The sequence below is a fragment of the Trichoderma evansii genome, assembly GCF_050947405.1.
Source record: "Trichoderma evansii strain SZMC 28006 chromosome Unknown GGI43scaffold_31, whole genome shotgun sequence".
NCBI lineage: Eukaryota > Fungi > Ascomycota > Sordariomycetes > Hypocreales > Hypocreaceae > Trichoderma > Trichoderma evansii.
The window spans coordinates 347,147-359,635 of NW_028145175.1; the positions used below are offsets into that span (position 1 = coordinate 347,147).

Consider the following 12,489-nt stretch of genomic DNA (forward strand, 5'->3'; position numbering starts at 1 on the left):
ATGGCCTCATCCATTTCCAACCAGCTTGCTCGTTCCGAAATCTCCAGGTCGTCGTCATGTCTGGAGATTCAAGCCTGGTGGGCTGCTTGGTTGAACGGCTATCTAGCAGGGTGAGCACTAGATGTCCAGCCCGTGTAAACTTTAACGTTGCGAATGCCGGCTAATATAGATTTATACATTCTTGCGCTACGGTTAGCTACCGCACGTCACCGGAACGAGCAGCCCAAATCCCCTGGAGGATGAAGTACTGCATATAACGAGGTCAACCCTCGTTGACCTAAGCAAGGCGTCCGTCGACACAATCCTCGAGTCCCTGGTGGCACTACTCGAAGATCTCGCGCGCCCCTACCATGTCATCTCGGAGCACCCGAGCCTGGTGTTGTCGTCTGAGCTCTTCGTCCTGAGTCTCGCGGCAGACTGCTGCTCTGCCCATTGGGCCGCACAACCCAATTCTCGCAACAGTGGCACAGCTTTGCCGTCTACTACGTTGGGCGAGAGGCTTGTTGTTCGAATCTTCGATGCGCTCAAAGATCTGCTGGAACCGATATCCGACAATTATATGCTCTCGGCGCAAGTACTCCTGGATCAAAGCCTTGAACCTGGTACCAGCGTAACTTTCTCGACCAGTGGAACGCCACAAGATACCCATTACGATACGGCCAGCGAAAGCCCCCTTACTTCGTACTTTAAAGAGGTCGAAGCTCATGTTAAAGCACTTGTGGGATATGTCACAGCATCCAGCTGGTCCCATTCATTTAGCTACCTTAAAAATGTTATATACAATGTCCGCGTTTCTGCGGCGGCAGATATAACCGCAGAACCCGGAATCTCTCAAGAGTCGGAGAGGGGCTCGCTCATAATTGTGCAGCTTGTTTCCTCTTTCTGGGTTGATAGTGCTAGGCTTGGCTCTATCATACAAGAGTTTTGTTCAAGCTATCTTCACTTTCGAAAGTCATATCAAAATGCTGTCGCTGCTGCTATACCATTATTAATATCCCGATGGATTGATCGGTGTCCGCAAGAATTTACTCACCTCCACCGCCTCCATAGGCGGCTTGATGGAGGCGCAGACACTCTTTTTGATATGACACAAACCGTGACTGACGTTAGACGCAAAACGCTTCTATTTCCTCTTCAAACGACTCTCCTTTTCCTAATGCCTGATGTTTTCGAAGTTGCTAGTAACATGAGAGAGGTCAGGGGCGGCAATATCATGAAGAAAGTGTCGTTTCTCGATGGGTTGCGTAAAGCCATGAAGAATGGAAATGAGCAAGCAGGATATTGTGTCATCTCTTTGCTCCGTGCTGCTCGCCATTTCAATGCAGAGAGCGACTCTGCCCTTGTCAGTTATGCAATGGATGTGCAAGATGAAGTACGGGATGCCGTGTTTCGCCATTCTGCTACAAATTCGCTCTCAGCCCAGTTTGACCAAAATATGATCACTGCTGCTTTTATTACTTTGGCACATCTAAACTTGGAAGTGTGCATTGACACTGTCCTTGATACGTGTATCTCACCTTCATCGCCATATAGGTTCAAAGTTGCGGTCATCCAAGCATGCTGTCATCTTGCAAACCAACCAAACTCTTCCAAGGACAATGAACTCTTCAACGATGCCCTTCCCTTCATTCAGTCACAGCTAAAGGTTTGCCACCTCTTGTTACTTCCCACTGTGGCGATGCTGACTGCTGTTAGGCTTGTGTTGCTGCTCAATGGGATTCGACAGCTATTCTCAGTAACGAGGTCATAAACATAGCACGCAGTATCCTCAAGTTTCTGGGCGCTCTGCCTACGCCATTGCTAAATGAACTGACTCGCCAATCCCCGGCGATTGATACTTTGGGGCCATTTATATTTACTGTAATATCATCCAACAAGATTATTTGCCAGACAGCAACCGAGGTCGCTGAGCGACTGTTCGCAGAACATCCGGAGGCTGTCAAGGCATTCAATGAGCACAGCCATCCCGAAATAGTCGAACTGCGGGAAACTTTCTGGACTCGAAGGTAAAATCAAGCGCATATCTTGCTCGACATAAGCTAATACACGTTTAGCTCCAAGGTTATATTAGAATTATGTGAACGAATGGTTCATCCTCGGCTCCCTGAACTGACGACACTGCATGATTATCTGAAAGCTCGCCTTACAATACTGAAGAATATTCCGGTAGGTCTTCTTAATGTATTACACAGCAATCCCCTAACTTCATTAACCATTTCTGTAGGAATTGACACGGCTTCCTGACGAACTCCCTGATATGGTAGCCGCATCGTCAAAACTGGAGACTATTCTCTTGGTATCTCTTTGTTCCGCAGATATTGACGTTTGTCAGCTTGTGACGTCCTGCATTGGCCTATTTCTAGCAGAGTGTACTTGCATCAGTGAATTCACCGAATCCGTCAAATCATCAGCTTCGGTGCTTCGTAATGGAGATATATTCCGCGAGATTGCTTCTCCAGCTTTCCGGTTCACAGGATTGGTCGCTTTTCAAAAGCGTATTCGAAACCTCCTACGTCGGATACAGTTTCCGACATTGGGCATACTAAACGCTTGGGAAATGGCATTCGATCGTTGGATCTTTTTAGTCCAGAAGGTTTCTACGCTCCATCCGAATTCTGTTGATGATCGACTTCTGTCAGAATGGCGAAACTTTTCAGGATTTCTTGCGTCTCTTGGGGGGGCTTGTACTACGGACCAGGCTATTGCCGCAGAGGACCCTTCACTCCAAAATCTGGCATGGATCGACCGATCTCCAGCTGAGCAATCTGAAGAATCTTCCCTTAAACGCTACCTCAAGCTAGCTATTCAGCTTTTAGCGTGTGCAAACGTCAGGGTTCGTGAAGCTATGCGAGAGATATTGTCCAGCGAAGTATCTCCTATTCTCTACCCTGCCTTGTTCAAAGCTCTGGAGTCAGAATTAGAAGTGCTATTTGCCGGCGTCCTCACTCCAGCAGACAAAGCTCAAGAAACCGATATCATTTTTGCAGAGCAGGCTGCTTCTTTATTAAAGACTTTGGTCGAAAGACTGGAAATCCCCGCGGATTTAGCTGCTGCCTCATCTGTTCACTTGGGCCTAATAACACTGAATTTCGCCAAGTTCATTGATGGAATTGCAGATACTGTAAATACCCTGCGTGTTGAGATAAGGGTTTGCCAATTGTGCGAAATTGTGACAAAGAGGAAAGAGCATTTAAACCTTCGTGATGACGTCCATATACGAAATCAGGTCCTTGAGTATATCATCGGTTGGATAGACCGACCGCGATCCCCGCTCGTGGATCAGACTGGGTTGGTTGGGAGACAAGATGATCTGAGCAGAGTTCAAAAAGACCTTGACAAAGCTTGTCTACGAGCTCTAGCAAATCTCACCTTCCGTCTGCCGCTACAGCCCGCTGACAGCCAATCGGATGTTGGAATGAGTGAGATGAAGTCTCAGATGTTCCATACTTACTTCAATCGATTTCTTTCTCTTTTAAATCATGAATCGGCCGAAGTGAGCAGAACGGATCTTGCTACAACACTTCCTGGCCGAGATGAAGTCATTTCTAATTCAGATTTGGCTATTACCATTCTTTCTAATCTCCTGAGCGCGAATATCGACGTCGGTTTGAAACATTCCATCAATATCGGATATCATGATAACGTTGAGATTCGAACCGCATTTGTCAAAGTTCTGTTCAATATACTCGTTCAGGGAACCGAATTCAGTAACTTGACAGACTCGGCTGTGAGCAAAAAATACGAGGAAGTTCTAGAGGTTTGTTCTCTCGCACCCTGTTTAGGTATATTGTGCCACTAACATTCTGGATGAAGTTGATTACAAAAGATTTATCATTTTCTACGTCAATGAGCGCCATATGTCCAAGCACAGACGTCGATGAGCTCACAATTTCCCTTTTAACGGTATTTGAGCAGAGAGGCCTCATTTTCGAACTTTTTGAGGCACTGATTAGAGCCGAAATAGAGCAAACCGGTGAGTTACTTTGGTCTTTACACTCGACAGCATTGGGTCAAGCATGGACTAACTTCTCCCTCAGAGAATGAGGCAGAAATTCTGCGGCGTAATTGTGTAGCAACCAAAATGCTATCTGTCTATGCCAGATGGAAAGGTTTTGCTTATTTACAGGGAACTCTTCACAAGGTCCTAGAACGGCTCATGCTCACCTCACAAGATTTAGATTTGGAGCTGGATCCCACTAGGGTTGGCACTCAAGAAGAATTGGACAAGAACGCCCTTCAGCTTCAGATCGTTGCGAAGGTTTTTATGGACGATATTTGTGCTTCTGCTTCCAATATACCCCCATCGTTCAGAAAAATATGCAGTATAGTGAGTCTAGACAAAGCTTGGTCATTATTGGTTAATAGCTCTCACACAGTCAATAGATTTCCGATGCAGTCTTGCACCGTTTTCCTAATGCCAAGTACACTGCCGTTGGCGCGTTCATCTTCCTTCGGTTCTTCTGTCCTGCAATTGTTGCTCCAGAGGTAGAAGGACTAGTATCTACACCGCCATCCAAGGAAATGCGCCGAGGACTGCTTCTTATCGCAAAGATTATCCAAAATTTGGCCAACAACGTTCTGTTCGGGACAAAGGAGCCATATATGTTTCCGCTTAATCTCTTCTTGGTCCAAAACATTCATGTTGTGATAGGTTTTCTGCGTGAAATATCGGTGAGTAGTTTGAAACCTGCTTCCTATGTAAGTAGATGAGCTGACACTTAGGAAGATTCCGCCAAGCCAAATGGAGATCACTGTCAACAAAAAGGCCATTGATTTCGGATCATGTGTGGTTTTGCATCGATTCCTTTATGATCACTGGGACCATCTTCGACAAATCCTTGTTTCCAGAGAAAGTAGGGAATTTGTAAGATCACCTGGGGAGCATGCTCATGGTCGGTCACCGGCCATAGAGCCATTTCGTAATCTTATTGCAAATCTTGGCCCACCACCTTTGGCTATATCATGGAACCGCCCTCAGATTTCCACCAATAGCCCGCCTTTATATTCACGATTTCAGAATTTCATGCTTCGTAACGCTTTTCGTGGTACAGAGTCTTATTTAACATCTCGTGCGGTATATGACGGTGGCGAGAGTAAAGTAAGTTATACTAAATACTCTTCAATTTCAAGATAGTCCCCCTTTGCAAGTGTAGGGCGTGCGTTAACGAATTTTCTTAGGATGGACTTTCGATTATTTGTATTATATTGCGACATATTGAAGCGGACAATATTGATTACGACACAATGCTTTATTGCTTTCTCAAGGTTGGTTCCCTACTCTCTCGCCATAATTCGGCAGATGCTTTGTCTGGTGATATAATATGATGACGGCGTTATATTGAGCTCACAATATTATCATTGACGACCGAGTAATTTTGAATGAGGTTATGCTTACTGGTCGACAGATTGCAAGCAGGCTCTGGCATGAACCCTTCGGTGTCTTCATAGACGCCACTTCTTACAATGGACGGAACGATCCCCAGGATGACTTCTTCAAAATGCTAGATCTTCTTGCTCCATCAGAACTCGCACTTAATCAGACAAGGATTTATGTTTATAACATGAATAGTGCTTTCAGGTAAGCTATAAGTACTTCTCTTGGCTTTTTATTGCTGCTGACGGCACATGTACAGGAGATGTTTCCGACACCTTTTGCGAGTATCCACCAGGACAGACAGCAGTGCTTTCCATCCAAGAAACGTAGAGTATCATCTAATAGGTAGCCTTCAGGATCTTCAAGCCCATTTTCATCTCAGCCAACTCCATCTTCCGAAGGAAACGATTAGCGTTGTAACTGATACACGCTACATGTTTCAACCCATCACAAGGCTTTCTAAATCAAAAGGAAAGGTGGAGGTCGTCATTAAAGTGGGAAGTCAGTTTGTCCAAGTGGCAACAACCAAGAAACAGGAAGTCTTGTCTGGCTTCCGCCTCAGTACTACTGTCAATGATATATTCCGGCTTGGCGACGTGGAAGAAGCAACAACATCATTGCAGTCAGAAGATGACTCTTCCTTTGGACTCCGAGCAGATGGAGGGAAAATAGTGATGTATTTCACCAGTCCAAAGAAAGCGGACGTACTTCAGACCATCCGCAGCGCTAAGAACAAGCATGGAAAAGAGAATCGCACCTATAAGCCATTCGAGAGACTAATGCGTCCTCAAGACGTGCCTGGTACACTACTCAACCTGGCCTTTACTAACTTATTAAGCTCTGATCGCTCCCTGAGGCTAGCATCTTATAATTTGCTTGGAGCATTGTGCAGAGCCTTTAAATTTAGCGCAGATGCCAGATTATCTTGTGCAAAAGGTGAGTACTAAACAGTTATGTTCGATACATCCGCCAGGGCGGCCCTCTGATGCTAATCCGGTGAGCCAGATATATCTGTTCCCATTGACCCCATGAGTTTTGTTGTTGAAATAAGCAGCATTTTAGCAGCTACGCAGCCGCAACTCACATCTGATTTCTTAACCGAGTTTTTCGTTGGGTGGGAGAGCTTTCCCGATGAACAAAAGCCGCTCAGCTTGGCATATATGTCACCATGGCTTGCCGGTCTTCGAACAAATGTTTTGACTAGTGAACAAGATAGTGAAAAGGGAAGAGAAAAGGTCGCGACACTGCTAAGAAAGCTTATCGACCTCATTGTTCTGGATCAACACCTTTCTTATGCTCTCCAGCATTTTGTGCTGCCTTCAATTACCGATGACGAGCTACTGCTTGACATATTTCTTGATGAGCTCATTAAAACTGCTTTGAGTTATGGAGCTCATGAAGACTCATTAGATGTCATCTCACCTGTCATTGTTGGGATTGGTACTGCCTCTATCAGAGGAAAGATATTCTCTCGACTTCGCAAAACTCTTAACCGCTCGTCTTTGAGGCCAACGAGGTATCTACAAGATAGCCCAGTTTGGGCAGAAATTTGCGTCCTTTTGCAGTTTTGCGTTGCATTGTCGTTTGATAGTGGTGTTCAGTCAAGACTATTCTTGCCTGAAATCTTCCACATTGTAACAATGCTGGCAAACACAGGCGATAATAGCGTTCGCTCACTTGTATATAAGCTATTGATCAACTCAATCCATTCAGTGTGTACGGCTTTCAACTTGGATGAGGCCAAACTTACAAAACTGAAGGCGGATCTTGACCTTCTCTGCGAACCTCGGGGAGACGCGTTTTCTTCGGCATCTGCAACCATGCGAGATGGCGCTTCTATCTCGACGGCACACGACTCAAATTCGACGTTAGCAGCAACGGAAAGTCTAACCGTTATTTTATTTGACATATGTTCCACTGCGGCACCTTCAGTTGATCTAGCCAATAGCTGGAGGTCACGATGGATGAGTCTTGTTGCAAGCACAGCTTTCCAAATAAATCCAGCCGTGCAGCCCAGGGCCTTTGCAGTAATGGGATACTTAGCCCGTGAAGAGGTAGATGACGACTTACTCTATCAAGTTCTTGTCGCTCTACGCAACAGCATTGGTCAGTTTGGCGAAGATGGAAATAGCGAAATGCTGGTTTCTATCGTTACTTCACTATCTAAAATGATGATCAAGCTTCCCTCTTCATCTCGCTATGGCCTTCAGCTGTTTTGGCTAGCCATTTCTCTTGTTAGACTTGTGCCCATTGGCCTCTTCAACTGCACAGCTCAGTTTCTCGAAGCAGTCTTGACCAATATTGGTGCTATGAATGGTGCTACAGGAGAAAAAATAGTTTCACTTCTACTACAAAGCCGCGCTCAGCTTGAGGAGGCAGCGCTACCGCTTGATGATGCATATGGAATCCACTTCGATTTTGAGAACTTTCATTTTGCGGTTTGTGCTTGCCTTGTCCGCGGACTCACCGACACATCAACACGCCCGGCAGCAATGCGCGTCCTTTCTTCATTTTTTGAAATTGTCAATTCCACTCCAACCCCCCGAGCACCTAAGGATGATCCTACAACAGACTCACTACCTTATCTTGCCCTTATCTCGGCAAGGGGCGTGCTGCATGAAGACTATAGAGACGGTCTCTGGATAACTGGGATCAACTCAGACGGTGTTGGTGACACTACTGTCTTCAACAGTCGCCTGAAGATGGAGAGTGTAAGGGATAGAGATCTGCTGCTCATCTCTGCTATTGAATTAGTTGACTTCCAGTATCTTGAGGAGCGGGTTCAAGTCCGGAGCTTGCAATGGCTTAACGACCTAGCCTTGCAGCGACCTTTAGTGTTTGAGCAATTGTAAGTGCAACCCGCTGGTATGTTGGAGTTAGGTTTGGTATTTTGACTGACTGCATGTAGATGCGGCGCAATACCCGCGTTAATTGAGGATGTATTACTGCATAGCCAGGATAGTAGCGCTCTTAAAGCTGCGAATACTTTACTGCGAACAATATCATCGAATGTCAGTTTTCAGGGTAAAATGGCCTCCATGGATATGCTTATAGATAAACTGCATAAGATGGGATTTGCAGGGCTATCACGATTCTCTTCCCAAGATCTCAGGGAAGAGATTCGACAAGCATGCTTTAATTTAACAGAGAGGTTAATCGAGGTAAGATAAATCTGCTCTTGAACTTATTATATTAATATACTAACATATAAAGTTAATAATTATATAATTATATATTAAATATTAAAATATTAAAATAAATTTTATTAATTTTATTTTTATAATATCCTAGGCTTTTATAATTTATTATAAATTTTATATTTTATTATAAATAAATATTTTATTTAAATATTATTATTATTTAATTTCTTTTAAATATAAAAAAATAAATTATTTATTATTATTCTTATTATTATTATTAAAATCCCTAGTTAATTTATTAAAAAATAAATATAATAAAAATAATATAATAAAATAATTTATAATTTATATTTTTTTTAATTAAATTTCTTATATTAATATTTAAATTAAAATAAAAATATAATAATTTATTTTTTTTAAAATAAATTAAATAAAAAAAACTTATAATTATATAAATTAATTAAAATAAATAAATATTTTTTTAAATTTTTTATTATTATTATATTTATAATAAAAATATAAATTTTTATTTAAATTAATAAAAATATTAAATATATAATAAATTAAATTTTAATAAATTATATAATTATTTAAAATTAATATTTTATTTTAAATAAATAATATAATATAATATATTTAATATATATTTTTTTATTATAATTAAAAAAAAGGTTTTTTAATTTTTATTATTTTTTTAATAAATAAAAATTTAAATTTTTAAATATAATAATAATAAATAATAATTAATTTTATTTTTTTAATTTTTTAAAATTTTTATTATAAATTATTTTAAAATATAAAATTTAATAATAATAAATAAAATTAAAAAATTTAAAATTTTTTAATTAAATAATTATAAAATAAAAATAATTAAAATAATTAATATTAATATATATAAAATTATATTATAATAATAAAAATTATTATATAATAATAAAAAAAAATATTTTTAGATAATATTATTTTTATATAATATTTATTAATATAAGCTTATAAAATAAATAAAATAATTTATTTAATATATTTAATTTTAATTTAATATTTTTTATTTAAATTAATTAATAATAAAATTATTATAAATAAATATTTTTATTAAATTTTAATTTATAATTTTTTTTATTATAAATTAAATTAATATTATTAATATTAATATTATTTAATATAAAAAAAATTAATAATAAAATTTAAAAAAAATTAATAATTTTATATAATTATAATTTTTTAATTTATTTATAATAATTAATTTAAATTAAATTAAATATATAAAATTTTAATATTTATAAATTATTATATATATATAATAAATAAAATTTATTTTTTTATTAATTTTTTATATATAAAAAATTATTTTTTTTTAATATTAAAATTTTATATAAAATAAATAAATTTTATTTTTTAATAATTAAAAAAAAAAATACATTTATTATTAATAATAAAATTAAAAATAAAAAATAAAAAATAAAAAATATATTTTATAATTTTAATTTATTATAAATTTTATTAAATTATTAAAAAATTATATTAAAATTTATATTTTTTAATAATTTAATAAAATTTTAAAAAATTATTTTATTTATTAAATATAAAAATATATTAAAATAAATTATTTATTATTTAAATTTAATTATAATAATTAATTTATTTATTAATATTATAAAAAATAATATTTATAATAATAATATATTTATAATTTTTTTTAAAAAAAACTTATAAAAAAATTAATAAAAAAAATTTAATAATAATTTTAATTTTATTTTATAAATTAATTATTAATAAAATTATTATTTAATATTAATTTATATTATTAATAATTTAAAAAATAAAATATAATATTTTTATTATTAATTAATTAATTATAATTTTTTTTTTAAATTAATAAATATAAAATTAAAAAAATTATATTTTATTTTTTTTTAATTATTATTAATAAAATATAAAATTTATTATTAAATATATTATTAATTTTTATTTTTTATAAATATTTTTTAAAATATTATTATTAATTTTTATAATAAACTAGAAATAATATATATATTATTAATTATAAGTAAAATAATTATAATAATATTTTTAATATTAATTTAAAATAATTTTTTTATATTATTTTAAAATTATATAAAATAAAAATATTATTATAATTAAAAAAAAATAATTAAATAAAAAAAAATATTAAAATATATTTTTTTATAATTATTTATATTTTAATAAAAAACTATTAAAAATTTTTTAATTTTAAAAAATAATAAATAATATTTTAATATTACTTATTAAAAATAAAAAAAATTATAATTTTTTTAAAATTTAAATATTAATTAATAAAAAAAATATTTAATTATAATTTATAAAAATATAAAAAATATATAAATTATAAAAAAAAATATATATATAAAATTAAAATAATTTTATTAAAAAAAAAAATTATAATAAAAAAATTTAATTTAAAATTAAATTATAAAACCTAGAAATTATATTAATATTAATTAATTTAATATTTTAAAAAAATTTTATTAAAATATTTTTTTAATTAAAAAAATTAAAATTATATTTAAAAATTATTAAAATATTTTTTTTTTTTTAATTTTTAATTTAAATAATATATTATTAATTATTTATTTAATTATAATTTTTTATTTTTTAATAATTAATTTATAATTTTAATAAATAATTATTAAAAAAAAAAATTTTTTTTAAATATATAAAATAATAATTATATATATATAAAAATTAAAATTAATATATATTAAATAATGTTTTTTTTATTATTTTATATATAAATTTTTATTTTATAGTTTTTATTTTTTTTAAGTTTTTTTATTTAAATTATAAAAAATTATAAAAATATTTTATTAAATTATATATAAGCTTATTTATATTTTAATTATATTTTATTTAATTTATATAATTATATTATAATTTTAAAAAGTTTTAATATATAATTATTATAATTTAAATAAAAGTTTTTTATAATTTAAATACAAAAAGAATTTAATTATAATATTATTAATTTAATAAAATTTTAAAATAATATTTTAATTTATTAAATATATAAAATATATTTATATATATTTTTTATTATATTTATTTAATTATATAATATAATAATTAAAAAATATTTAATTTATTAATATTATAAAAAATAATATTTATAATAATAATATATTTATAAATTTTTATAAAAAAACTTATAAAAAAATTAATAAAAAAAATTAAAAATAATATTAAATATATAATATATATTTAATAAATTATTAAAATAATAAAAAAAATATAATTTTTATTAAAATTAATTATAATTAGTTAATAATAATAATAAATAATATTTAAATATAATATTATATAATATAAAATATTATATTAATTAATTAATATAAATATATTTTTATTATAATTTAACTTTTATAATTATAATAATAAGCTTATAAAGTAAATACTTATAAATTAATTATAATTTATAAACTAATTAAATTAAAATTAAAAACTAATTTTTTAATTTATTATTAAATTAATAAATAATATATTAATTTTTAAAAAAATTAATATATAAATTTTTAATTTTATTTAATTAATTAAATATATAAATTTAATTTTTTCTTATTTAAATAATTAAATATATAAATTTAATTTTTTTTTATTTAAATAATTAAATATATAAATTTAATTTTTTTTTATTTAAATAATTTAAATAATTTAAATAACTAGTTATTAATATATTAATTATAATATAATTAAAATATAACTTATTAAATTTTATTAATTTTAATAGTAATTAATTATTATTACTTATTATTATTATATATAAATTTTTTAATTATTTTATTAATATAAATTTAAATTTTAAATTTATTTTTTAAAAAATTTTTATATTATTAATTTTATTTAAAAATTTAATAATTAAATTATTATATATTAATAACTTTTATTTAAATAATTATTATATTTATAAGTAATATTAAAAAAAATATTTAATTATAAATT

General features: G+C 31.7%; 1 protein-coding gene across 1 annotated transcript; it reads left to right on the forward strand.

Annotated features, from left to right (window-relative positions):
* Positions 1-56: 56 nt before the first annotated feature.
* On the forward strand, positions 57-8,544 carry GGI43DRAFT_426134 (uncharacterized protein; the record flags this gene model as incomplete). The annotated part of the gene is made up of 13 exons (XM_083208598.1): positions 57-110; positions 197-1,645; positions 1,696-2,006; positions 2,055-2,166; positions 2,225-3,757; positions 3,814-3,973; positions 4,038-4,327; positions 4,384-4,671; positions 4,727-5,102; positions 5,344-5,578; positions 5,634-6,310; positions 6,380-8,222; positions 8,283-8,544. 13 exons carry the CDS (start codon positions 57-59, stop codon positions 8,542-8,544), a joined length of 7,590 nt encoding a protein of 2,529 aa, XP_083055843.1.
* Positions 8,545-12,489: the final 3,945 nt, after the last annotated feature.